General features: G+C 43.8%; 2 protein-coding genes across 3 annotated transcripts in view; both read right to left on the reverse strand.

The window, feature by feature from the left end:
- Positions 1–214: 214 nt before the first annotated feature.
- LOC108101778 (pH-sensitive chloride channel 2) lies at positions 215–2,132 on the reverse strand. The gene is made up of 2 exons (XM_017206253.2): positions 1,621–2,132; positions 215–1,551 (listed from the first exon to the last, which is right to left on the reverse strand). The coding sequence occupies exons 1-2, from the start codon at positions 2,042–2,044 to the stop codon at positions 407–409; spliced, it is 1,569 nt and encodes a 522-aa protein (XP_017061742.1). The 5' UTR covers positions 2,045–2,132; the 3' UTR covers positions 215–406.
- A 1,817-nt stretch (positions 2,133–3,949) lies between these two features.
- The window catches only part of LOC108101777, a 69,998-nt gene continuing 49,486 nt past the window's right edge, over positions 3,950–24,461 (reverse strand). For both annotated transcript variants that reach the window (XM_017206251.1, XM_017206252.1), the window contains 6 exons: positions 16,824–17,251; positions 15,379–16,033; positions 11,354–11,843; positions 10,596–10,909; positions 4,287–5,222; positions 3,950–4,033 (listed from right to left, as the gene is read on the reverse strand). In XM_017206251.1, coding sequence (XP_017061740.1) covers positions 4,348–5,222; positions 10,596–10,909; positions 11,354–11,843; positions 15,379–16,033; positions 16,824–17,207 — 2,718 coding nt within the window. In that variant the 5' untranslated portion in view covers positions 17,208–17,251 and the 3' untranslated portion in view covers positions 3,950–4,033; positions 4,287–4,347. The remainder of the gene's footprint in view (positions 4,034–4,286; positions 5,223–10,595; positions 10,910–11,353; positions 11,844–15,378; positions 16,034–16,823; positions 17,252–24,461) is intronic.

A 24,461-nucleotide genomic window follows, 5' to 3' on the forward strand; every position in this document is an offset into this window, starting at 1 on the left:
ACGAACACGAATATAGATTTCAGTGGTATAGTGGTGCTGCTCTAACGCACAGGTTCGCCTTTTTTAGCGGGCTATCGATGTTTCTATCGATATTTTTGTGTGCATATATGGCGGGACAAAAAAAGTTTTTAAATAACATAACATACATAAGTGTAAAAGACTATTTTCCACATTTTACTACACTTTCAGAATTTGTTGAATGAAAAAAACTTCGTTGCTCATAAGCATTTCTTTATTTAACAATGTAATAAAATCGAGACATTAAACTCTTATTAGAGAAACAATACAATAGGAAACACAGGCAAACAATAAATTCAAAGCATTGACCATAATTAAACATAATAGAATAAGGTGTAAGGCTTTAAATAACACTTTTTTACAACGACTTATAAACACAGTTTAAAATTTAAATGCAGTAGACAAATGTCCAAAAGAACAAGTTGAAAACTAGAAAAGCCAAGGGAAATACGAATCTCGCCCGGCTGTCAATCCACATGGCGATTTCCTGCGGTGTCAATGTTGTCCAGCCGCTCAAGTCGATTTCCTCCTGGTGTCCAACGGGATCCGGTCGATTATTATTAGTCAGCGTTTGTGTGCTCGTTGCTGTACTGATGGCTCCCGTAGACTGAGCTGCTCCCATCGAGCCGAAGGCACTCTCCACGAAGTTAACGTCCAGTTTTTGGATTCCCCTGGTCCTCTGCTGATCCAGAACCTGTCCCTCCTTAATCGTTGTGATGGGCAGATTGACTGTTAGGTAATTGTTGAAACTAGCACCGCCCAAAGAGCTGGTATCACCGGATTTTGGAAAAGCAGTTCCCGAAAACGATCTGGACCTCGCGTGACTGCGCCGTCTTCGCAAATTCGGTGATAATGTGGACTTCAGGATGTGTTTACTGTTCAACTTCTTAACGGGTACACTATTCTTGCGACGCCAAATGGTGTTGACAAAGGCAAACTCAACCATGCTGCCGAAAATGAAGATGGTACAGCCCAGGAACCACACCTCTGACACCTTGATGTAGCTAACTTTTGGCAGCGTTTTACCCTGCGCGGAAGCCAGAGTTATAAAGGTTAGCAAGGTGCTCGTGCCCAGAGTGATTCTCGGTGGAGCCTGATCCGCCTGCAGCCAGAAGGATACCCAGGATATAGCCACAATGAGCATAGAGGGCAGGAAGTAGTCCATCAGGTAAAAGCCCACCACTCTAGTAAGGTGAACCGTGAAGCTGAGGGAACTGTAGTTCCCGGCAAATGCTCCGTGTCGTAGGTCGCTCAAATCGGCATTGATCACCGTCTCATTGGACCAGGATCGCTGCAGCACAAACTCGGTCAGGTGTAGGGCGCTATCGTAGGTGATCGGCCGTTTCTGCTCCCAATGGAGCACCAGTTCCGAGGTGTTGTACATCCAACTTTCAAGAACAGTGGAGCAGTGCTGTTCATCGAATGGGAATTTCTTCAGGTTGAGCCAGCAGTATAATGTGGCCTTAATTCGGTTCGAGACAATCACGGTGCCATCGGGGGAAATCGAGGTGAGAATATCCTTCTCAGTGAGACCTAAAAACCAAGGGGTTAATGTTTGTTATAGTGATTGCGATTTAGAGGAATGGTTATTTTATAACTCACCCAAAATACTAGAATCCCTTTCGTTGGCCAGAAATATGTGGGGCATCCAGAGTGAGTCCCTCATATGTTGTTCACCCATAATCGGTTGTCTTCTTTTGGGGCTCACATTTCGGAAATTGAGACGCGGATCAAGGTACCGCATTTGCAGAAGTGCATAGATCTTAAACTGCAGATCGTGGGCCTCAAGGTTTTGCATGAAATAGATGTAGGCGCGCATATAGACGTCCACCGGCATGCGTTGTCCAGTTTCCGAATAGGTTATGGGCCTCTCCAAGCGATCGTACCGGCAGCCATGGGTTAAGTGATCTAGCAACTGTGTCTGCGACAAACTATCCCCATCGGCCAACGAGGGACAATCCTCGTCATGTGCAGAAACATAAAGACAGTTTATCAGAATGGATATGATCAGCATCCAATCCATCATACGAACTATAGTAAAATTCTTAACTTTAAATTAAAACAAAGGCACGCGAAAAATATTGTAACGGTTAATGTAAAATGGTGGTTTAGTGTTGGCTAACGTGCTAAGGCTTAACTACAGTTAAAGGGAAAATGTTAAAGGTGCAAAATGTTAAAGTCAATACATTCGAAAAATTGTTTAAAAAAAAGTACAAAACAATGTTTAATAAACAGCAGTAAGTACAATTTTAGGAGTTATCTAGGTCAGACTTAAGCCTGAAAAACTGAAACGCAAAGATTCTATAACAAATGGTTTCGATTTATTTACAGTGCCATTCCAGCGCTCAACAGCGCAATGCTAAAGTTAACAGCACAAAAGTCAAGACAAGAACCACTGCCAAGTTAAAGTAAAAAAGCGCGCGAAATTTAAAAAGAGAAACATTTTGTAAGTTTTTATTGATTTTATTTCACTGCTGCACTTGTCATAAATATACAGTGGGGTATATTTCAACATTTACAAAGTTACGCAAGTTGTGTTTTTTCTTTTTCGTTTCATAGTTTACTTTTGTAGTTTCAAACATGTATTTAAATTTATGAATTCAAATTCATTGATAATATGTATGCATAGTTTAATTTTCCTCTCTTCCATTTATGCTTATTACAATTAAAAAAAAAAAAACAATTACCTAGACGTATTTCCATATATATATATATATATCTTTTTTTGGTAGCATATTTTTCACGTTTTAAGTACATATATTGTAATTTTACTAAGCTTGATTTACGTATAAAATGTGTGTTGATTAGGTATGGATACTGCGGATTATGTAGTTGCGTTTCGGGCTCTCTGATTACACGCATAAAAAAAAGGTGAATTTCTAGACTTATTCGCACATTGAGAAACACTAGTTTCGCATTATCAAAGAGTGAAGAAAGTGGGAACTGCAATGATCACAGTTATTAAAATGCTCGTAAAAAGATATAGCATGTAACACATGTTACATGTAAACTATAAAAATTAGGCAAATATTAAACATTATTATACATGTATATTATTTGGAAAAAAACAGGTTCTTTAAAACAATAAACATTTGTGGAAAACAATCATAGTAAATAATAGTGTGATCACCTCACCTCCCACAATTTGTTTGAATTCATTTTCTCGCTGCACTGATCACTTGAAATATAACAGCTATTCTTAGTTTTGGTTTATCTTGGGTCGTATCTTCAACTATATTGACTAGGTATCTTCTGGGGGCCTCTGTTTACAATCGGTTGATCTGCTTAGGAGCTATGGAAATGTGTCTTCGCCTCGGCTACAATATATACGAATAGTATGTACAGTGATAGTTCGACTTATGCTACGATCCTTTTGCTGGTCCAACGGGACTCGGTTTGGTTTTTACTCTTTTGTTTTCTTTTTTTTTGAGGGGGTACTCCCCCTTACACACACAGACGCACACTTATGACTCTTACATCCTAAACACCCACACAATTTTTAGGGGGGCAGGAAAAAAAAAAACAAAAAAAAGTAGTCATTACACTTTACACACTATACGAATTCGATCTAGGGTTTTAGGACTATGTCTAAGGCTAATCTCTAACTAATACTGATCCGTCGATTAAATACTTTTATCGTTGGCGTTTTTTTTCTTCGCGTTCTTATTCTTTTAGATGCGCTCCCTGTCCACCTGCGTTTCCTGGAGCTCCAGTTCCGTTTCCTCGGCAAGGGTGTAGACCCCGGAGGCGTTTGCTCCGGTGGGCGTGGTCAGGACATCGAGGAGCGGACTGCTCAGCGAGGAGTAGCCCAAGCCCGGATCGCTGCCGTGGGCAATGCAGCTGTTCCCAGGCGTGGTCACCTCCCCTGCCGCACCGCCAATCGCAGACGCCGACGAGGGCGGTGCGGGCGTGTAGACGGGGGCGGGGGCCAAGCGGGCGCTGTTCGGGTCCATCGTGAGGATGGGCACCAGCTCGTGGTTCACGTAGTCCTTCAGCACCAGCGATGTGGGTGTGTCTGTGGAGGTTGGGAGTTCATCGTTATAAACTTATTATTGTGCATCAATTTAAAGTAGAATTGGTCCTACGAGCCGGTCTTTTTTTTTTTTTTTTATTAAATTATTTAATATATTTTTTTTTTTTTTTGAAATATAAATAATTGTGTATGCAGCATTTCTAATCCCAGCTCGAAGAACCAAACCAAGGGAAATTTAGTTGGGTAACCCCTTGTGAAGAGTACATGTGGTAATCTCCCCCAAAACAACCCTCACCTGTCACCAGTGTCTCTTCGGTGGGGTTGCGCTGGTAGAGATGCCCTCGCTTCTCGTAGTGTCAAGACGCGGGCACGTAATACTGGCCGCCCTCCTCGTGCGCCACGTCCATCATTGAGCCGCCGGGACCGCCGGCACCACCACCCGCACCACCACCACCAGGATTTGACAAGCTGCCGCCGGAATTGGCGGCACTCGTCTTCTTGAACTCCACCACGATGCGGATGCGGTGGACGATCTCCTCGTGGATGACATTGAAGCACATGGCCGTGAGGGTCATGCCCGACATGATGTAGACCGAGCAGAACCAGGTGGTGGCATTGGACTCCCTGCGCAGACCCGGCAGCATGTCGCCGAAACCGATGGTGGACAGGCTCATGAAGCAGAAATAGATGCCGTCCAGGATGGGCCAGTTCTCCAAGCGATACAACACGGCCGCTCCGAACACAATGTAAATGATCATCATGGAGAAGCAGAGGAGGATCGGCGCCAGGATGCTCAGCCCGTGCATGGAGCCCCTCGATTCGCTGGCGCTCAGCGAGTCAATGTCGCCCAGTCCGCCGACAGATCCTCCCGCACCGCCGGCATTCGGAGGCGGAGCTCCCGGAACGGCGTCCTTTTCGGGCGTGGCATGATAGACGTCCCGCACGTAGTAGGGCTCCTGCATGACGGCCTGCTGCTTGCGCAGCTCCTCCTGCTGCCGCTTCCGTCGCATCCGCCGCTCCTTCTCGGCCATCCGCTTCTCGTCGTAGCAGCAGTATCCACAATTCGAGCATAAACAGCAGCACAGCGCTTTGGAGAAGACCTCGCGGGCCACCCGCGCCAGGATGCTGCCCGTGCTGCTCAGGTAGACCAGGGTCAGCGGGATGCCGAAGAAGGCGTACGCCAGGGTCACGATCCTCCCGAGAGTCGTCCGCGGTGCGACGTTTCCATATCCTGGCGAGTGAACAAATATGCAGGCGTTAATTGGAAAGGTTTTAGAAAATATTATGAAATAACCGAAGGGGATAAAGCAATTTGTAATATTCTTGTATTTATCGAATTTCATGGAATCTCCATTAAAAGAGACTTGCAGTAAATCCTGTTTTCGTATTTAAAGAATAGTTCAACTAAAAAGCCAGGTATTTATGCGAATATTTAAAGACTCGCCTCCGACATTTTTTGTCCATTAACAATTTCCTTTTTTTCGCCTTTGGCTTTTGGATTTTCCCACATTAATTTGCCAGAAGTCAATTTGTGCGACTCCCCCGAGAGATCCGACTTATTGACATTACCCAAATGAGCCGTAACTTCACATATAAGCCCGGAATAACCCCACTCCGGCTTTTCTCCCCCTGCCCTCTTCCAATTTCCCCCATGTTGCAAGGGCCACCGAAAATAATTAAGCTGGCAGAGGCAATAAAAATGCTTAACAAGCTTAAGGCCGGAAATTCCCTAAGGAAGGTGGAGAAAAAAATACAAGAGGCGGGGTACAAAATTGAGCAGGTGGGCGTGGCAATCATACACACACACAAACACACACACACATGGACAATCGTTGTTGTCAGGTGTGTCATGCATAAATTTGAAAATTTCTTAATTTTATTGTTTCTTTTTCTCGTATTTCTCTGACGGCGGTTTCGCGATATATATATTTTATTTACACGTGGGCGTGGTTTATCGCTTGCCGCGTCTTCTATTTTTTTTATTGAACAAATGTTGCCTCAGAGGGAAGTGAGTCATTCGAGATTGGAAGGAAGCTGTGGCGGCAAATGAATCGAATCAATATGGGTGTATCACATGTGGCAGGGCTCAAGTGCCTCCGGCTCCTGTTGTCCTAAAAAAAAGTGAAATGGGGGTGTGTATGCACAGGAAAAAAATAAATAAATAATAAAAAACTAAAAGGTTCTTATGTCCTAACAAATATACTCATAGCTACATAGATTTCTTTCTCAAATTACAAATTTTTAAGTAATTAATAATATAATAAATTCAATTTGTATAACAAAATCCCATAATAATTAATTTCTTTGTGGATTGTTTTTCTCTTAGTGTAAGAGGGTGTTCTTCACTCAAAATCAGCAACAGTGAACGAAACAGGAAGCGGATTTCGGAGACCTTGGTAACCATGTAATTGCGTTGACAGCAAATTTAAATGAAATCCCCCCTTCTTCTGCACATGGCCAAAATGTCAATGTGTCACAAAGCAGGCGACAGCTCAGCATCCTTCGCAGTACCCCCACCGATACATCCGATACATCCTTTTCCCCCCTCCCCCTCCCCCTCCCATCCCTCAATCCCCCAAATCCCCCCAACCCCGCACAGTGGGCCATTGTTGTGCTGGGGGGGACATAAATCAATCTAGGGCAAGATTTTCGGCAACATTTTGCTGATTTATTTGCACCACTGTGCCGGGGAGTGTGGCCCAACTTCGGCCCATCATCCAGCACACTCTCACTTCAACCCCCTTCCACCGCCCATGGCTAATAATATTGCCATTGACCCGACTCGAGGGGGCTGTAAAACTCAGCTGCCGCGCTGTCAATTTGCCGGGATATCGAGGCAACTCGAGGACAGGGAGGGGAACGCGTGGGGGATTGAGGGCATCTACATATTTTATTGAAGGATATTGAAAGATTTCAATATCGTGAAGGCAGGCGCAGACTCAAACATCTGAATGTTCCGGCAGAAAGGGACCAACTACTGAATGGGATCATTTTGAAATGTGTTATTTAAAAGCGGAATTACTGAACTATATTTTAATCTTACGCTATTTTAGTTGACATTTTACCTAGACTAGAAGCCCTTCAAATATGTATAAGGTAAGTTCACATAAAACTACTCGTACTTAAACAAAATCACCCACATATTTACCCATTACACTGCCATTAAATAAGTTCGCTTTGTTGCCATTACAACTCCACTTTGGGAAGTTCAATTTGCCCACAAAGTTGCGCACTCAATTCCGTTTCGATAGGTATTTATCGGTTATGCAAATAAATCGCTTTCAGCGCTTATGGACGCGATTAGGGATGGGGGACTAAGCCGATAGGCGAGTGAATTATTTATCGAATGTGCGCGTGTGGGCAAGTAAATACAATTACCCGGTCGCAGCTTAAACACACACTCCCGCCATAAACAACTAGACCTAATCTGCCTTCGACTTCGGTTTATCCTCGCAGTCCCCCTGCCCAACCAGCCTCCTCATTGAGGCCCATTTATATATCGATGGTCCTTCGGTTATGCCCACACATAACACAAAATGGCGGAGCATAAAACGGAATCGCTGGGCCCCAAAGATGCGCAATTGATGATAGTGAATGTGGAAATGGTGCCTCAGTTCCTTCAACTCCCCAACTCAGTTCCTCGTTCTACGTTCTTCGTTCTCCATCTCCTTTTCTGTGTGAAAGTGGAAAATGAAATTTAAAATTATTTTGCAACTAAATTACTTGTCTTATTGCTGTCCAGGGGATTGGCCGATCCCGATCCGGAGTCCTATTTATTGTGCCAGCGACAGCCGAAGGAATCTCGAGGAGCGGCAGGAGCATGCTGCCTATAAATTCGCATTTATGCCCAAGACAATCATAGAACTCACGCCGAGAACGAGGACGAGTATGGTTGAGTGAAAATCGAATAGGCGATACCCTCGATGTGACTCAAAACCATAACCTTATATCAGGTTTCCCTTAAAACAATGGTTTTCAAATCAAATAAATTTGCAGAGCAATTAGCTGTTTAATAAGCAAGATTCAAAATATAGAATATATTTGTATTTTCAAGAGAGGCTTTTTCTCTATTATGGAAAAGTGATGGAGCTGGTTTCCTTTATTAAGAAAATCCAAAAATCCGAAGCAAATTCTGTATGCTTCTTTATTACCCTTTAAAAAATAAAAGAGATATGAAGTTGTATTTTAGAGCACCCGCAAAGGCCCATTACACTTTACAGAGCTCGAGTCCTTTGCAGGATATGCGGACTCGGAACATGGCGATGCATTCGAGTACTCGAGTGGCTTAGTCCTCTGGCCAGAAGCACGGACCAATAATCATAATCATATTGCTCCGGCTGCCCGGCAGAGAACAATGAAGACCTGCCTGGCCGGCTCTTTCCTCCATCCCCCTCCCAAAAAAAAAGAAAACCAACAAACAAACACAACCCACAAAAACAATAATAATAATAATAATAAGCAAGGACAAGGACAAGGCGTGGGTGGTTCGTTGGTTCTTTGGCTTTTGGTTGGTTCGTTGGCAGGATGTCATGTTAATACAAATGTTCCGGCAGTCTGCTGACTAACGCAATTGCAAACTGCCCCGCCCCCCAGCCGCCCCCATTTTTATGCACATTTGCAAGGGCGGGGGTGGCAATGTTGGCTGTGGATGGGTGGATGGTTGGGTGGGTGGGGTTTTCTCTTGGCCCTATATTTGCTTTCTGGCCTTTTCGCATTGGCATGAACTGCCAAGATCAGCAGAAAATTTTTGCAAATTTTATTTTATAGCATTTTCACAAGTGGAAAGTCGTGTCGATGTATCCCTGCATACAGATGTGTACGAGTATGTACTATATATGCTATAGGCCGCTATAAAGCCCTGGATGTGTGCGTCTCGGCCATTCGGGCTAAGCAAATAGCTTCGTTTGTTGTTTTGCTCTATCAATATTTGACTTTCGGCTTGCTTTTTTGCCTTCCTTCATTTCTTATTTTTTTTTTTTTTTTTTTTTTTTTTTTTGTTATTTCTTGTGCTGTTGTTGTGCTCCTTTTATTTTTTGGCCTACGAAATTACCGTACAAGTGACAGAGAGAGAGAGAGGAAAAACGCACACGGCGTTTTCCCTGGGAAACCCGACAACTGGCAACATAGAGGCCGGGGAAATTTGAGAAAAGGTGCGGGAAATCCCCCCTGTCGATAGATGGATGTTGGGGCTTAAAAGTTTTGGCCCTCCACAAACCAATATTTAAAATTGAGGCAGGACCCAATCGACGGGCTTGCAGGGGTCCCCAAATGCTGACAAATGCCAATTGAGAAATCCTCGACAGAGTCAGCAATCGAAGTCTTATCGAATTAGTTTCGGTAATTGAAAGGACAGAGCTGGGAATCTATATCAAAGCCGATATTGAATACTCAACGACGGACAATTGCGTATGCAGAAGATTGCCAAGAAAATCTGGTGTTTTATTTGAATTTAGAAACAATCAGGCGGAGGGAAAATGGTTCAAATGAAAAAGGGTTATCGGTTAACTCAACCTGAGTGTTTACTTTAAATGGACAAAGCGACCAAGGTCAGAAAACACTTTAACACTTTAATAATAAATAAATGATAAATCAATGAATATATGTAAATATTGTTTGAATTGTAAATATGCTTCCTTTAACTGAAAAAATAATCTGCAGTTTAATACCCCAAAAACATAGCATTCATCAATTTGCCTTTTTGCCGATAGACACTTGTTATCCCTTCGATAAATAATCGTTGTCTGCAAACGATAACACTTTAAGCTTCGCGTCGAGTACGCACATCAATCAATTACCACTGCAGTTCTTATGGCACGAATTACTCCGGCTTCGTTTTGCAACCTGCATCATGGATGCGACCAGGGGATCGCATCATCATCAGGTGCCTCTTTCCCTTTCCACCACCACCGTCGGATTCCTCGCTTTTGGCCGCCACTTGCATACCGTTTATAGCCTTTCCCCCTTGGTTGCCACATTTATACGCCCTTTTGAGCCACCCCCCTTGACCACTCCGCCATTCTCTTAGTTGCCATCAACAACAGCAGTCGGTTCGGCCCCAAATGCACTCAGGCGATGGTGTCAAAAGGTGTATGGGTCATGCCCATGGCCCCCGCCACTTCCCCCGCCCCTTTTCCCTATTTTATACACCGAAAGAAATACACTCTCTAAACTTGAGAAGCTAAGCTATGCGAGGTACAACTTAATTTAAAATCATTTTGATATGCTCAGGTGCTCTCAAGCTAAATTCTTTCTCACTTCCTAAAAGATTCTTCTGATGGCTTTTTGAAGTTACTTATTTGTATTTTCAGTGCAGTGGTCCCTTTCAGCCGCTATTGCCTTTGGTATCCTGCAAACAAGAGCGCACTCGCCATTCAAGTAAAACAAATTTCCGTTGCTGGAACATCAAATTTATGGCCCACAGCCAGCGTGAAGAGAAAAAAGTGTGGAGAGCGGGGCCATTGTTTCCATCCTGTTTCCACCTCCCCCTCCCTCCCTCCCTCCCTCCTTTCCTGTTTACAGAAGGGAGGGGGGAGGGGGTTATACCCCAAGCGCCCCTTTTTGTGTCGCTGGCCGATGGCAAAGGCAGAAGGCCACTGGCACTTACCAATTGTGGTCAAAACGGTCAGCGAATACAAAAACGCTTTGGCAAAATTCCACTCGTGCGGCGGTCCTCCGCCCACTGCCACGCCCCCAACGCCGCCGGCACGGTGATGATGATAGTGTGTGTGAAGGAGCACGGCTTCCGTGGCCGGATTGTTGCTGCCCGGAACACCAGAGGCGCCCGACGACGACGACGACGACGAGGAGGAGGAGGAGGGGCCGTTGGCCACATCGTCGTGCGATAATTGCAGCATAACATCCTCGTTCAGTCTCTTGATTAATTGGTCTTGAAACTTGGCTATTTCAAGTGCGGCTAATCTGCAGGGGAGAAGGTTGAAGAGAGAGAAACAGAGAGAGAGTGTGAGAGAGAGAGAGAGAAGGAGAGAGAACCACATGAGTAACGCAGGGAAATCGATGTGAAATCAAGTATACGTAAGTCAAGTTGCGTGCATCAAGTATACGCCTACGTGGCAGGCATCAAGTATGCGCATGGTGGAGCAAGTGAAGTGAAACCGAACTTAAGTGCATCTATAAATTATTTGAAATTAATGAATCATAAAGTTATTTAATGATACACTACTATTATAATCTTATTCAAGCCAAAATACTTTGAAAGCCATGAATTAAAATTTAATCAAATAGTTGTGTTGTATTGAATAATGTGAAAATAATATAGCTATAATTTATGGTATATTAATAACTTAATTTATTTATTATAAATTATTCTTTGTTCTTTAATTGTTCTATTTGAGAAGTACTCACTTCGTCCAGTTCTCCTTGTAGAGAATGTTCAGCGAGACGGTGATGTCCCAGATGTTCTCGATGGTCCGCTGCCGCACGTCGAAGGTGTCCGGCGAAAGGGCGAACTGGGGCATTCCGCCCGCCTCCAAGTCCGTCGCATCGTCCACGCCGTAAACGAAATCGCCACTGGAACCGGGCCCGAATGGATTAAGCCCGCCGTTGGCGCTTCCGGCCAACATTCCTTGGGCGGCAACTGCGGCGGCGGCGGCGGCCACCGTGTCATTGTCCCCGTGACGTCCTTGTACCGCCTGATGTTGCTGCTGCTGCATCTGCTGCTGCTGTTGTTGCTGTTGCTGTTGGTGTTGGTGCGATGTCCTTTGCTGGTAGATACTGTTCCCGATTCCAACTCCGATCCCGAGGCCAGCCAAGTTGCGCTTGGTGCTGGCCAGAGTGTGCTGCTGATGCAGCAGAGCGGAGTCCTCGTTCTCGATGGTCAGGAAGATGAAGGAGCCTGCGAACAAAGGGCAAACATCAGCAGAGTGTCACTGGGAAAAACTGGCAGCAAAGTGCTAAGAAAGTGGTCTGAAAATCATTAAGTGTTTCGTATATTTGGTAATAGAAAAAATCATATTTTAATGCATGTACATATATTTCTAAAGAATTCAAATCATAAAGGGAAGTAAACAATTTTTAAACGCATTGGGAACATATTTTAATAATTCGAAAAAGTTCAATATTCATTTAATTGTACACATTATTTCTAAATATATACAAAAGATTTTTCTTCTGTGTATCGTGTGGCAAAATATCTATGACTCCTGCATCTCAAATCTGCAGGAAAATATGAACTCAACGGCAGCTCATTTGTTTCCTATGAGGCAAAAAGGATGCTGGTGGTGCAAGGACTGCAGGAGGAAGGAAGATAGCTCTCGGGTTATAAAGCATCTTGGAGGTGTTGCAATCGGTCTGAGCCAGCTTAAGGGCTTCCTGTTCCTACCACACTGTTGATGGCCAGGATTCCCCAGCATGTTCACCCTGAATTATGTGCGACTTTAAAGCAAAGTGCTCTGTGTGTTTAATCAATGGAAGTAAAATGGGAACGTTTATGATTTACATTTATTATTTTTAAAATCAATGAAGATTTTTACTACTCTATCTCTACATTAGGGTATAACATTTTGAAGAACTCCTTATATTCTGTTTATTTGATAATCTCCAATAAAAGGACCACTTCCTCATTCGGATTCCTTCCTTTGACTCGTTTTTGTCCCCCAATCGATACAATTCCCAAAGCCCTTGTTCCTTTGGGGCATCCGTGTTGATTCCTGTCAGTCATTTAATGTTAATGCCCGCCAACTAATACACACTCGCTCGCCTGCGACACATTTTGTCAAGTTTGTGAAAAGTTTCCGCCTGCCTGCGACAAAGTTTCCATTTATTTTTTTTGTTGCCCTCGCTGGCTGCGAATAATGCCGAACTTGTGTGGAAACGATGAGTTGATGGCCTCGCCAAAAGCCAACACATGTCAAAGTTAAAAATAATGCACGGATGGCGGAAAATCGGATCGGGGAAGAGCCAAGATGATGGGCCGGACACAAAGCTGAAGGGATGACACATGCCCCTCTGCCTTTCTGTTTTTTCCTTTCCATCCTGAAACATTCTCATATCGGATTTATTGAGCGGAAAGTGTATAGGTAATTACATATGTATTTGTCAAGGAAATTATTATAGTTTTTCCTTGGCATGTGTTTAACTATCTGCCAGCAGCAATCAGTTATTGAGTTTTCAATAGGAAAACTACTGCATTGTTCTCCCATCTGCTATCGTTAATAATCAGTTGAAATATTGATATGAATTCGGTTTGTTTTCCTTTTGAATCCGTAACTACCATATAAAAGCTGCTCCTATTGACTTTGGCAAACTGACTTCTGTGCAACCCCAATCACTGCAAAGGCTTTAAATTAAATAGGCCTATTTGTCCAACTTGTAACTTCCGCTGGAGCATGAAACTGGGTTGAGGAAAAGCCGTGGACTGACTGTGGAAAAAGGGGGCAAAACTCATGTAAGTGTAAGTCTGTGTGTGTGTGTCGTAAGTCGTGTGACGTCACAGCTCTCACGCACGGCCTAGCGAAAGTTAAATAATTGTTTGTGTCATTTTGATGATTTCCTCCTAACAAGGGCCAACTTTTTCACCAAGCTGTCGCACGCACACACAAGTGCGAATTTTTCGATTTGTTTAAAGAATTTCCACACACACGCACACATGTGTGTGTGTTGTGTGTGCTGTGTTTTTCCGTGTTGCTGCTGTCGGTTGTTGCTGTTGTTTCCATGATGTTTTTCAGTTGTTGTTGTTGTTGTGTCTCCTACCATCGCTTGTCAAAGCAGCCGTCACCGTCAGAGAATCGGGGAATCGGAGAAAAGGAGGCGCAGGGAAATGGGAAACAGCCCGAGAAAAGGCGGTGGAAACGGTGAGGCCTTTCCGGATGCGGGGAATGTGACGAAGTCCGCGTCAAGTGTCGCCTTTTGGTTTTCTAATGCTCGCTCATAAACATGACAGCGCCGAACAGTAAGCCGCGCTCTGCCCCCCAAAATTCTCAGATGCTTACAGTGGTTCTATGTGTTCAAATAATAAATAAATAATCCCCTTAAGGTACCCTTTATTTATTATTTTAAATTATAGTATTAAATTGTATTTAAATAGTTGGCAATTGCAATTAGTCCTTTCCTTGTAAATCCCATTTAAATCTCTTGTTAATGTAAATATTTAAATATTGAAATTTCCTAGTTTAGTGTTTTTTTGGATGCTAAAAATTGCATTAGTCGGCAATCACTGTAACCGAAAGTACACACGAACTTTCGAAAGTGGGTGAAACATAAGTTTTGGCGCTGCGACCGCCATTTTGACGTTTGTTTTTGGCATCGTTTGGGAAAGGGCGGCAGGCTGAAAATGGAGGGGGGCGTGGCTGTTGGGTTCTGGTAGCGGCGAATGATTAATTAAATTTATCACCCTGTCGTGCGGCGGCTTGGCTCGAATTCCACCCAGTTGCTGTTGTTGGTTAATTTAAACGTCGAACTCTGTGACAAGATACATTAAGCATCCTTGTATCGTCCTTGTCCCGAAAACAGAGGCAGTATCCAATAGTGTAAGCCCATCTGCGGATGTGTCTCTCTGCCTGTAACTTGTACTCCATCTGTATCCGTATCCGTATCTGAGAATGTATCTGTATCTGTATTTGTATCTGTATCTGAAGCTGACACACGCGCGGCAAAAAGGGCAAGCGAGAGGAGCGCGTGGCCGAAAGAAGATGCCGCGTTAATTAGGACGGCTCGGCCGCAACAATGAAATGGCAGCAGCAGACAAAGGATACAAATGATATGTGAGTGCCTGTCACGCACAGTGCCGTCAATTTGGCTATTTAGCCGGGGACCATTGCAATTACATATGGGGCATGCCCCTCCAGCCACTAATCTATGACTACAATGAGGTTTGGGTGCGCTTAAAGGTGGGTAATTGAAGCAACACTTATGGTCAGCCATAAAAGCATATTAAAAAAAGCTACAAGTTACTCTGTAATTTAAATTTAACTTATTTTAAGGCTTCTTTGATAATATATATGGTATGGAGGGACACTCCAGCCACTAATCTATGATTACAATGATATTTAGGTGCGTTTAAAGGTGGGTAATTCAAGTAACACTTTTTTTAATCCATAAAAGCATATTAAGCAAAAGCTACAAGTTACTCTGTAATTTAAATTCTACTTTTTTTAAGGTTTCTTTAAAATATTTTATAAGGCATTAAAAGTTCAAAACTTAGATTCCCTTATGTAACTAAAGTTAAAAGACACACCCATCTTATAAAACTGAATTCTTTAGTAACCATTTCAGCCTTGAAAATAGTACAATATAAAATACTTCGCTGTCCGGCCAAGCGAATTTTAAATTGAAAAATAAATCGAATTAGGCTCTCCTTGGAGCAGAGCGAACTATTCGAGTGGAGTGCGTTTCCGGCTAATTAATCGAATTAATTATAATTAATGGCTTACCCAGGAGAGTGTAGGCCAGCAGCAGCATGCAGATGCCGAGGTTCGTGAGCAGGGCGGACCACACCGTTTGCGAGGTGGCCTTGCGGCTCTTCTTCTTCCCCTCCTTGCTTCCGTATCCGGGCGGTGTCTTTCCGGTCTCACCACCCCCACCCGCACCACCACCCCCGGCACCGCCACTGCCTGAGGCGCCACCACCCGAAGGCTGCGAACCGAAACAGGAGCACCATCCCTTTTGCTTTCGCTGTCTCTGCTGCTGCTGTTGCTGCTGCTGCTGCTGCAGTTGGTGTTGCTGCTGCAGTTGGTGCTGCGCCTGCGCCTGTGCCTGAATCGAGGCCGCCTGCGGGTGGGCGGGCGTCAGCGGCTCCTTGCGACTCGGGGGCGTGGCCATTAGCTGGAGCGGCAGCAATTTGGCGTTGCTCTTGAGCGTGCCGCAATTGCTGTTGCCACCGATGATGGTGCTGTTGCTGCTGCTGTTGTTGTTGCCGCCGGCGCTGCTGGCGATCGAGGTGAGTGGCACCGACGGTGGGGGGTGGGTCAGCGGCAGGGGGAGGGGCAGTGTGGGCGGCGGGGCCATCAGGTCGTTAACGTAGCCCGCCGTGGGGTACTTCAAAATGCCCGGCGGCGCCATCGAAGTTGGTGCCATGGAAACGACCACCTGGTGGGGTTAAGAAATATTTTAAAGTTGCTTAAAGCATATATGTATATTAAACATATAACACTAGGTTTTAAAACTAAAAATATCTTATGTCAAAATTATGAAGTTTGACAAGTGATTTTTGGCTATATCTTGACTAAAATCAGACTCACAGCTAAAAGAAAAACGGTTTTGAATAGCTGATAACCTAAATTTACAATTCCTTTACAATTCAATAAAATAAATTTGTACCACATTTTTGAATTTTTCGGTTAAAGGTTGCATCAGATTTTTTTCGATAAAAAAAAATATAAGTTTTCCAGGCTTGAATGCCATTTGATCAGGAATTTAATTACGAGTTCAGCGAGGTATGACATTCCGTATTCGGAATGTTATTACTTCACTTGCTTAAAAACCTGACTTATATGAGGTAAAAATCAGAGTTTTGGGATTGTAATAAAACATCCCGTGTTTTTTTGGGGTTTTTCTCATATCTTAGCTAAAGTGTAACCCACAACTAAAATAAACACTGTTCTGTACAGCTGATAACCCAAACTAACGATCCCTATCACTTTCCTTTTCATTTTGAATAATATTAAATTTTTACAAAATTGTCGAATAAGGCTAATTATTGCTAAAGTTTTTCAGCTTGAATCCAGATCGCTTAGAAATTTAATTATGAGCTCAACGAGGCAAGTCACTCCATAAATGGAAAAATGTTTGCAAAATTCTGCTCAAATTCCGATGCTTCCGATCAGTTTAACCCTTCGATTGATGTGTTAATGTGTTTCAGCTGAGATTTAAGACCCACCTGACCGCTCTGGCCGCCCGTCTGGTTGGCCACCTCAATGTCCTCGAGCGTGGGCATGGGCAGGAGGGGCGTGGTCTTGAAGGTGGTGGTCGCGTTGGGCGGCGCGGGCAGGAGGAGCGGTTGCAGCTGGGCGGGCGACATGTTCGGCAGGATGCCGATGGACACGTAGCTGCCGCCGGCTGTTCCGCCGACGGAGGAGGAGGAGGCAGCTGCAGAAGAGGAGGAGGTGGGGATCCCTCCGCCGCCGAAGTGCAGCGCTGTGGAGCCGGTGGGCGGGGCAGCGGTGACGACGGACGCGGCGGCGATTGTGTGGGCGGTCAGCTGCGAGGGCGGCGGCGGCGGCGCCCCAGTTTGCATTGCTTGCATCGGTTGATCCGGGTTCATCTTGCATCTGGTCGCTGTTTTGCCACGTCCCTCAATCAATTGAACTGGAATGCATAATTAAACAAGATTTAATTACTTGAAATTCGGGTAGAGTAATTATAAGTTTCAAAGGGGATCTGACGTCTCAACAAAATTTGTAAATTGCTTACATAACTTTCAAGCATCACAAAACAACACAATACCTTTGGAATTTAATTGGCTTTATGCAATTTTTACTCGAGCCCCCAAATACATAAGCCATTCGGCTGCGGCATTTCGCATTGCTTGATATAATTTTCTGCCGAAATAGGCAAATAGATACGATAAACCGATTTGGTATTCCGGCTCAATGGACATCGCAAATGGCAATCGCTTACAATTTTGGGCGAAATCCGCAAGTGCCGCAGATGAAAATCGGTTTCGGGGATTCCTGGGCTTTTGGCCTTTTGCAGGTGGAAGCGGCCAAGTGGTTGGTTGAGTGCGGTTCATCAAAGCATTAATTAACAGGCACTAAAACACACCCAAAACACATGCGGATGTCTGGAAATCAGAATGCTGAAGACATTCCCATTAATTTGCACAATTGAATGCTTTTCATTAAGTTGCAATTACTCGAAATTAATCGCTTTTGCCAAAATGCCAAAAACTGATGGGCGGAGCCGAATCGAAGTGTCTGTTTTGCGGGTGAGTATACGATGGGCGGCATTTCAATGGCTGTTTCAATGGGTGTTGGGTGTGTTGCCATGGCCAAAAGCCTAAGCGGCTTAGGCCCCATCATCGGCTCTGTCGTCGACGATTGGAGTTCGCTTTCGCTTTGATTGAAATGCACGGGAGCGTGGCATTTGTTTAGTTTTCATCTCGTCGAAGCCAAAACACAACAATTAAGGTGAAAAACAGAAGCTGATCATTAGTCTGGTTAAAAAAGAACGACTTTCTGTCAGCTGGGGTAATTGGAATAAAGAAAAGAATCAACAAACAACGGACAACGATTAATCTCCCTGAAACAGATGAATATGTTTTTATTTCATGGGGGAAACCCCAAAATTCCAATTAAAATCCTAACGATTTCTAGACGACACAATAATTAATTTAATACATTTTAGGAAACCTAAAAGTGCAATCCTCTGTTATTTCCCAGGTTGTTAAGAAGACTTTTAGCAAGTTCCGTGCAACACAGAACCTGTTTTTAAAGGTATGCAAAGGAAATGGCCAAAGGGCGGCAAACAGACGAAGGTGAGGCAATTAAGGACTCTGGCAAGGACACAAGGACAACTGTGAGTGAGTGGGTGAGTGTACTGCATATTTGAGGCGCTTCACTTGTTTTTGTTATCCCCCGCATTTTCCTTCCGAAAGGAAGGCGGTCAAAAGGCCGTCAAGTGGCTTAGAAAAGCGGAGGGAAAAACAAAGGGCGGCAAAACAACGAGAAGCGCTGGGAATTCAGTTCAAGTGCAGCCAATGTGTTGCGCATTTCGTATGCAGGTGGGCGAGTGGGCGTGGTTGGGGCGTAGCAAAGGTGCGAACGGGGGGCGTGGCCCTGCGAACGCCTCTTTCGGACAGTGAATCTCGGACGAGGGCAAACTTCACAGCATAGGAAAACACAAAGAGCGTGAATCAAATCGCAATCGCAATTGGCCAAGGTGGGAATTTGAGGGGAATTCAAGAGTTGTTGGGCAATCAAGATGAATCGAATTGGGATTCAAGAAACTTGCCCAAGAAATGGCTTTGTTTACTTCACACAAAAGAAGATAGAGAAAAGCAATAGTACTTTTTGTATTTTTAACCTATAAAATGCATGGGAACTATGCAAACTATGTTAAGTTACACTCATAAAGTATATTATCTATATATATATATTTGTGTGTTACGAAAGCAACCCACTTTCACCAAAATAACCCTTTAAGGTCAAGCCTTTAATCCCTTTTGCTTGCCACGTGTTGTTTGCATCGCGTTTAATATGTTGCCAACATTGGCCGACAATTTTTGCGACTTCGATTCCATTACGCATGATTTGCGATGCAGCAACAAAACCGTTTTGCGGAAAATCCCCAAACTCCCCATTTCCTCGCGCGGCTTTTCAACGATCAGTGAAGGCCTTTCGGGGTGGAAAATCACGGGGATTAAGAATCATTTCCTGGTGCAGTTTTCCCAGCCCGCGAAGGCTGAACATTAAATGCTCGCTCAAATGAGATGAAAACCGGTTGGCGAAGGACCGACGGCAAAATCACTGCCCAGGCGAGCTGACCACAAAGAGGGGGGTGGGCGGTAGGAAAACCAGGGAACCAGGAGGTTGCAAAAGCTCGAGAGGAAAATCCAGGGGAGGGGAGGGACTTTTGGGCCCAATATTTCAAACACGCGTCGAACGCATTTCCTGTGCGGAAAACGGTTACAGCGGAAATGCAACTTTGCCCGTTGTTCGAGCGTAACTGTTGTTTATGTTTGCCCACACACACACACTCACACGCATGGGCTTACACATACACTTACACGCTTACGCACACGCACACATGTGTAAAACTGTGGCCTCAGCCATCAACAGGAGAAAGCGAGAGAGAGGAAGTGGAAGAAAGAAGGCGGGTGAAAGCGGCAGAGACCCGCGTAAATTGCTTTTTTTGCCAACACTTTTTTTCGCCGTGTTTCGTTTTACTCGTCTTCAGTCTTTTCTACATAAAAAAATCTTTAGTACATCTACAGATGTACTAAGCTGTAAGGTATACGTATACTTAATGATATTAAGTATACGCACTGTAATTTCAAGTATACTTAGGCTTCTTTATTTTTAGCCTTGTTAATCTTAAAGTATTGAATAAATCATTAGATTACCATTGAAAATTGAACAGTAATTGTGAATTATTGATAAATTTATGCATAGAAGTACACGAAAATGATATTAATTATTCCTTGTTACCATGCAAATATCCAGCAAAAAGTTTTAATTTCAAGCGCTGAATTATCCGTATTTCTAGCTTCGAAATTTTCGGCATTTCTTGCGACACAAATTTGACAAGTGTTACGGAGTCGCCTAATGTCCGATGCAGGAAGGAGCTTTTCTCCTCCCATTTCTTATTTGCTAGCCCCCCACTCCCCCTGGTTTCTCCATTTTCCGCTGTCATTCCGATTTTTTTTCGTTTGGGCTTCGCAATTTCTGGCATTCATTTTCTCGCCGTGCGTTGACAAAAGTCTCACGCAGTAAATTGAGATGGATGGATGGGGATGGGGATGGTGATGGGGGAAATGGACAGCAGGGAGTGTATAAGGAGGGGGGTGGAGTGGGGAGGATCTGGCCGAATACCGGCGCACTTTTCCTCCGACTGAGCCAATAAGCTCGCCAGAGCAACATCTTGGACCGAATGGGGAAACTGATTCGCTCAGTCGTCCTTTCCTTTCCTCTTCTTTCCTTCCCATTTCTCTTCCTTTTCCCCTTCCCTCACTTTTTCTTCCTTATTTCATGCCCCCCACCACCATTTCCTCCTTTGTGTCTTTCGCCTTAATTGGTTTGTCGTCCTGAGTGCTTTTCCTCCTCGGACTCCCAAATACAACAGCTAAATATTAAGCAAGCCCTGGGTTTTCTAGTTCCCCGTTTAATGCGATAGTTAAAGTATTTTGCGAACTGAAATTTAAATTTAATTACCAAATGCATGCAAAAGTATTGCGATGGCCTTTGGTAAATAAATCAATTTAAAGGGATTCGCCGCTTAATCCGTTGAGCAACATTTACCGATTCACCTCGCTTTTGTTTGGCTCATTATCGGTTGAAACCGCTTCGCATTTTAATCGCAACAGCAGTCAACATTCGCCTGTCAATCGCTTGTGAAAAATCCCTGGCATTTGACTCCGGGAATGTTTTATATTTAACGGTTCTTGGCTCTGTTTCCCCCATCCCCTCCCCTCTCCTCTCCTCTCTTCTCTCCTCTCGTTTCCATCCCCTCGCCCCTCCTTTCCTCTCTCCTCTCCTCTTGTCTCTATCCCTACTCCTCTCCCCCCTCTCCTCTTCTCTCCCCCTGGCCTCTCCTCTCCTCTTTATCCCCGCTCTCTGTGGGATATTTCAATTAATTTTATATTCTGCATTTTTGCTCATTTTTATGCTGATTATTTGAGGCTCGAAAATTTGCAGGCGTCATTAAATGGCGTTTTTATTGGCCTGCAAATGTTTCGCTTTTGCCTCCTCATCCTCGACCTCTTTTAATGCATTAATTGTGCTGTCTTTTTTTTTTTTTTTTTTTTGTTCGACTTTTTTTTTTGTTTGTCTGGCAGCAGGGGCGGTGGGCGTGGCCGGGACTATCATTTGTTATATGCCCCGTTTTATGACTGGGTGGAGCGGTAAGGAATCAGTTTCTTGTGGACCGCTCGCGGCATTAAAATCGTATAAATGCTGCGCGTCGTTAACTCACATAAAAAAAAACAAGCAAAAGAGACAAAAAGTTGAAGGAAAAGTTCAAGATGGGAAAACAGCGTTTTTGGTACCCTTAAAAATAATGGTTTCTCTAAGAAAAATAAATAAAAGGCAGTTTTTATTGGAAATAGTAGATGTTATATTTTAACCAAATGACAAAAACAATCGATATTAAAGAACACAAAGAACTGCACTGTTTTTAAATTTAATTGTTTGTTGTATTTTGCTGTTGGTTTAATGACCAAGATAAATATTCGAGGATTGTAACTTGTTCCCGAGAACCACCCACGAAATCCCTGAATTAAACCCAAGTTCAACATACTCAACTACGCCTTCTGATTTGCTTTTGTTTTGGTAAGTTGTGTGTGTGTGTGTGCTTCTTGTTGTTCTTGTGCTTTTTTCCTCTCCCGAAGGCGGAAAAGGGGGAGGAATATGTAGGCGGGGGAGGGGGCGTGACAGAAGAGGTAACGCTGGCGGGCGACGAAAATATTTGCTTAATGAAATTGTATGCGCGCGAGAATTTTTGTGTGAATAAAATTAATTTCAAACATGGAAGACGGCCGTGGGCGGAAAAGCGGTCTGGGGCTTTCCCGGGTAAGGGGTTTTCCGGCGTAGAAAACGAGGGGAAAGAGGTGGTTGAAACCGGGTGTCAACGAGTTTATTCCCGGAGATTAAGATGCCTGGCTTATGAAATGAAATGTGTGTGCGTGCGAGCGCCTGTCTTTTGGCCTGGCTTTTATGGCCGCATTGCCGGCTTTATGTGCTCTATATATTTGCCATTTCGGAGCGTTTGCCATCGCATTAGATCTGTTATTAGCCTGGGCGGGGTATCACTGTTTATCGGGTGAATTATTGAATGCGTCCGAAATGTTCGCCCGGAATTATGACAAATCTTGATGGCTCTCATTGATATTTATGATGTATATTTGTTTATGAATTGCCATTATTGCCCTCTCACTCGATTTATGCTGCTAAATCTTCAAGACATTGCTTTCGGGCAATATAATATTTTTTACATCAACCCAATTTATAATAATTTTTAAGAACTTAAAAGTGATCATTTTTCATTCCCCCTTTTGTTCAGTGCAGAAATGAACGCAGGTCAGTACATTTGTCAATTGTTTTTGGCATTTGCTTCGTCTTTGATTTTAAATTGGTTTACGTGCAAATCGCAAATAGTTTTAGCAAATTAATTGCTTTGGCAAAAAAGAGCACTGAACCTGAAGCTTCCGTTGCAGAGTTTCGGGACTTTTGTTGTTTGCCACCGACGGTTTCCACCTCCCCCCAACACCGCTTTACCGCTTTTCAGCCCGCTTTCCACCCACTTTTCACCTGCGGCCCTTTGCCACAACAATCGAAACACATCGAACACAGATTGCCAGCACTAAATAAGCAATTGTTGTTGCAGGTAATGTTGTTGCAGCTGTCGTTGTTGCGGTTGCTGAAGGGGCAAAAGGTGGCAAATGGGTGGAAAACTGTTCAAATAGTGGGTGGCAGTGGGCGGGCGGTCGGGTGGAAAATACGGCCCGATTTAGTGGAAGGGGTAAAGTGTTGCCATGGGGCTAGTTTATTATTATTTACTCTGATTTGGCTTTGTTGCGAAAGTAAACCTGTAGACCGTTGTGTTTATTTTCAGCAGCAAATCGAGGAGGTTTGTTCGAGGGGCGTTTGCAGTTGTGGCAAAATGTGGAAGGGCACTGGTAATTACCTGCAGTTCGGCTAAAGCCAGACCCACACTTCCTGGAATAAAACCCTTTAAAATTTACCATTCGTATAAAAAGATTTTAAAGGTGAAATAGATCAGCTTAAAATCAGAAACAAAATCTCATGTGCTGTTGGCAAAAAACCAAGCTCAAAGTGCAACCCTTTCATCGTCGTGTCATATTTTAAAACAAAATGCAGCTGTGTAAATGCCGGAAGTAAGAATTACTTTTTAAATTAGTCGCACACTCACATGACCGGGGGAATAAGCCTTCCATCTCGCTCTAACCCCCTGCAGCCGTCTCTTTGTGTCGCCTGTTGTGTATACCTGTCTCTTTCGCTGAGTGTTGGTGCTCAAGTGTTGCAAAGCGGTAAAACTTTGCCACTAACTGAGTCTGCCTGCATTTTCCACTTTTCCTTTATTTCTTCTACACAATTTGCGCTTTGACTGTGATTCGCTTTCTGTTTCTGTCTCTTTCGCTCCCGAGTGTTGTCCCTTTCTATTGTTACAACAACTCTTACGTGTGTTGCACTTACACGAAGGCCAAATTGAAAGTGAGCATGCCACTAAAGTTGCCAAAGGGCCGGCATAAAAAAGTGCACAAATTGTTAGACAAATGTGCTTATAATTGTATTTGGGCCTCTGTTTTAGTTTTGTTTTTTTTTTTTTCAGCCAAACAAGTTGGGAATTAACCTTCGAGGGCTTTTAAATCTCAAAAAGTTTTGGCCATTTGTTCGGTCTGTCTGCTTAGTTGTTTTAATTCGTATTTAATGTGATGCCTGACCACTTGCTTTAAGATTTAAGTTACCATTTAGTGATTTTCCTTGAATGTATTAAATGTTTTGGATGCTTTACTGTCTTTATCATCTAAAATTACCTCAAATTCATACTCTTTAAACCTCAAAAGTCTAAATCAAAAATTCCCCCTTCGCTCTTTTTAGCTTCGTAGTCAATTTCTGTAATCTCTTCGACTCGCAGCATCGATTTTAATTGTTAATCATCGCTGGTGGCCAAGATAATTCCGCCATAAGCATTTGTGTAACTATGATTAGCTGCGAATGGCTAACATCGTCGTTCCGTCCGCTGTTCCAGTCTCGAAGTTTCTCCCCTTTCGCCACCCCGAATTTTCTCTCTGTGTTTTACCCCTCCGGCTGTCTGCCTGTCTGCCGGTTGGCTACTTAAT

This window comes from Drosophila ficusphila, unplaced genomic scaffold, assembly GCF_018152265.1.
Source record: "Drosophila ficusphila isolate 14025-0441.05 unplaced genomic scaffold, ASM1815226v1 contig_198, whole genome shotgun sequence".
NCBI classification, from domain to species: Eukaryota; Metazoa; Arthropoda; class Insecta; order Diptera; family Drosophilidae; genus Drosophila; species Drosophila ficusphila.